The sequence below is a fragment of the Egretta garzetta genome, unplaced genomic scaffold (genome assembly GCF_000687185.1).
Source record: "Egretta garzetta isolate BGI_Z169 unplaced genomic scaffold, ASM68718v1 scaffold287, whole genome shotgun sequence".
NCBI classification, from domain to species: Eukaryota; Metazoa; Chordata; class Aves; order Pelecaniformes; family Ardeidae; genus Egretta; species Egretta garzetta.
The window spans coordinates 729,986-732,093 of NW_009260435.1; the positions used below are offsets into that span (position 1 = coordinate 729,986).

At 60.1% G+C, this 2,108-nt stretch overlaps 1 protein-coding gene across 1 annotated transcript in view; it reads left to right on the top strand.

The window, feature by feature from the left end:
• PPIB (peptidylprolyl isomerase B) overlaps positions 1 to 1,880 on the top strand; it is a 3,607-nt gene extending 1,727 nt beyond the window's left edge. The window contains exons 2-5 of the mRNA XM_035899489.1: positions 116 to 297; positions 430 to 523; positions 1,227 to 1,411; positions 1,521 to 1,880. Of these exons, the coding sequence (XP_035755382.1) occupies positions 116 to 297; positions 430 to 523; positions 1,227 to 1,411; positions 1,521 to 1,643 (584 nt within the window). The 3' untranslated portion in view covers positions 1,644 to 1,880. The remainder of the gene's footprint in view (positions 1 to 115; positions 298 to 429; positions 524 to 1,226; positions 1,412 to 1,520) is intronic.
• The last annotated feature ends 228 nt before the right edge of the window (positions 1,881 to 2,108 follow it).

Sequence of the window (2,108 nt, forward strand, 5' to 3'; positions counted from 1 at the left end):
AGGCCTGGGGTGAAGGCCTGGGGTCGGAGGGGCCCGGCTGAGGTTGGGGGGAGCAGCTGGGAGACCTGACCCTGCGAGGTGAGGCCTGGTCGGACTCGGTGGGGGGATGGGTTAGCCCAGCGAGGTGAGGCTGGCTCTACTGATGCCCCCCTAATCTACCTCCACCACCACCCCCCCTCCAAGGTCTTCTTTGATCTGCGGATTGGTGAGGAGGATGTGGGCCGCGTCGTCATTGGGCTCTTTGGCAAGACAGTGCCCAAGACAGTGGAGAACTTTGTGGCATTGGCCACTGGAGAGGTGAGGGGCCAGCGGCTGCCTGGCTGGACCTCCCCTGACCGCCTGGGCTGCTCCCACTTGGGGCAGAGCTGGACGGAGGGACCTCTGCTCCATCCCTTTGCTTCACTCCATCTTCTCCCTCCCTACTCTCAGAAAGGATTCGGCTTCAAGGGCAGCAAGTTCCACCGTGTGATCAAGGACTTCATGATCCAGGGAGGAGACTTCACCCGCGGAGATGGCACTGGAGGTAATTTGGCCTACGCCAGCCCAAGGACCCAGCCGTTGCCTTGAAGCAAGATGGTGGCCACGCTCCCAACCCACTGCGTGGCTGCCCTTGGGGACCAGCATGGAGCTGGAGCATGGTGCCAGCATGGGAACACATGGGCATGAGTGTGCAGACAGTTGACCTGGCCTCAAAGCAGAGCTTGGTGCGAGGCAGGGGTGGGCGCAGTGCGTCTTGTCTGGCTGGTCCCTGAGTGTCACCTGCATGACTGTGCCCTCTGCCCCAGGAGGACCCGGAGCTCCTCACTAGTAAAACTGACCTCTGCAGCCACTGGTGCCTCTGCCAGGCGTCCTGGCTGCCAGGATACATTCAGTCTGGTAGCAGCGGAGTTCAAACCTTCCACCAGCACTTGGCAAACGTTGGTAGAGTTGACGATCTTGGCATTTGGGCTCGTAAGCTCTTGCCAGGTCTGGACTCACACAGCCTCCTGCTGCAGTCCCTCGGAGGCATGACCCCTCCTGTCCAGCTCGTGGGGCCCTTTTGGTTCTGGCCAGTAGCAGGTAGCTCGTGGTTCCCTGCAGCCCCGCAGTGTTGGTGGTTAACCCCCTCTAGGTGTGCTCATTTGCCCCACCCAGCCTGCAGAGAGAGCCGCCAGCATCGCCCCTACCCTGGTGTATGTCCAGGAGAGCAATGCAGCCCTTTTTTTTTTTTTTCACCCCCACCTCAGGAAAAAGCATCTATGGGGATCGCTTCCCTGATGAGAACTTCAAGCTGAAGCACTATGGCCCTGGCTGGGTGAGCATGGCCAATGCCGGCAAGGACACGAACGGTTCCCAGTTCTTCATAACCACGGTGAAGACGCCGTGGCTGGACGGCAAGCATGTGGTGTTCGGCAAAGTGCTGGAGGGCATGGTAAGGGGGCAAGGGGTGGTGAGGGGAAGGGACTGGAAGGGGGATTTGCGCTGAGCTGGCTCTGCCCATGCCCAGCATTACCCTGCTCTCCTGCCTCCACTCTGCCTAGGACGTGGTGAGGAAGGTGGAGAACACAAAGACAGACAGCCGGGACAAACCCCTGAAGGACGTCGCCATCGCTGACTGTGGCACCATCGAGGTAGAGAAGCCATTCGCCATTGCCAAAGAGTAATCCCCTCTCCCAGCCCCGCAACACCGTGTGGGGCCCTGCGCTCTGCAAGGGACACGAGGGCAAGGGGCTGCGGGCCTGGGGCTGCCCGGCTTCCCCTCCTGCGCGTCCCTGTTGGCACAGGGCGGGTGAGCAGCAGCAGAGCTGCTGCCCAGCCTACCCCTTCACCCAGCCAGCGGGCAGGACGGGGCACTGGCTCCTCTTCCCATCACTTTTCTAAGAAGCACATGCACCAATAAATGTGACCAATGTGTTTTTTTAAAGAGTCGCCTCTCTTCTGCTCTTGGCAGGGGGAGGGGATTGCTTACGCATCCTCCACCCCCCTGCTTTCACTTTTCACCAAGCCAAGCCCTGGTTTCACTGCGCAGAACAACAGAGTGTAGCCATCTGCCAGTCAAGCCCCAGTGATTTATTGATGCTGGGGGGTTTCCTCAGGGATTTTTCCAGCATGGTTGAGGGTCCAAAGGC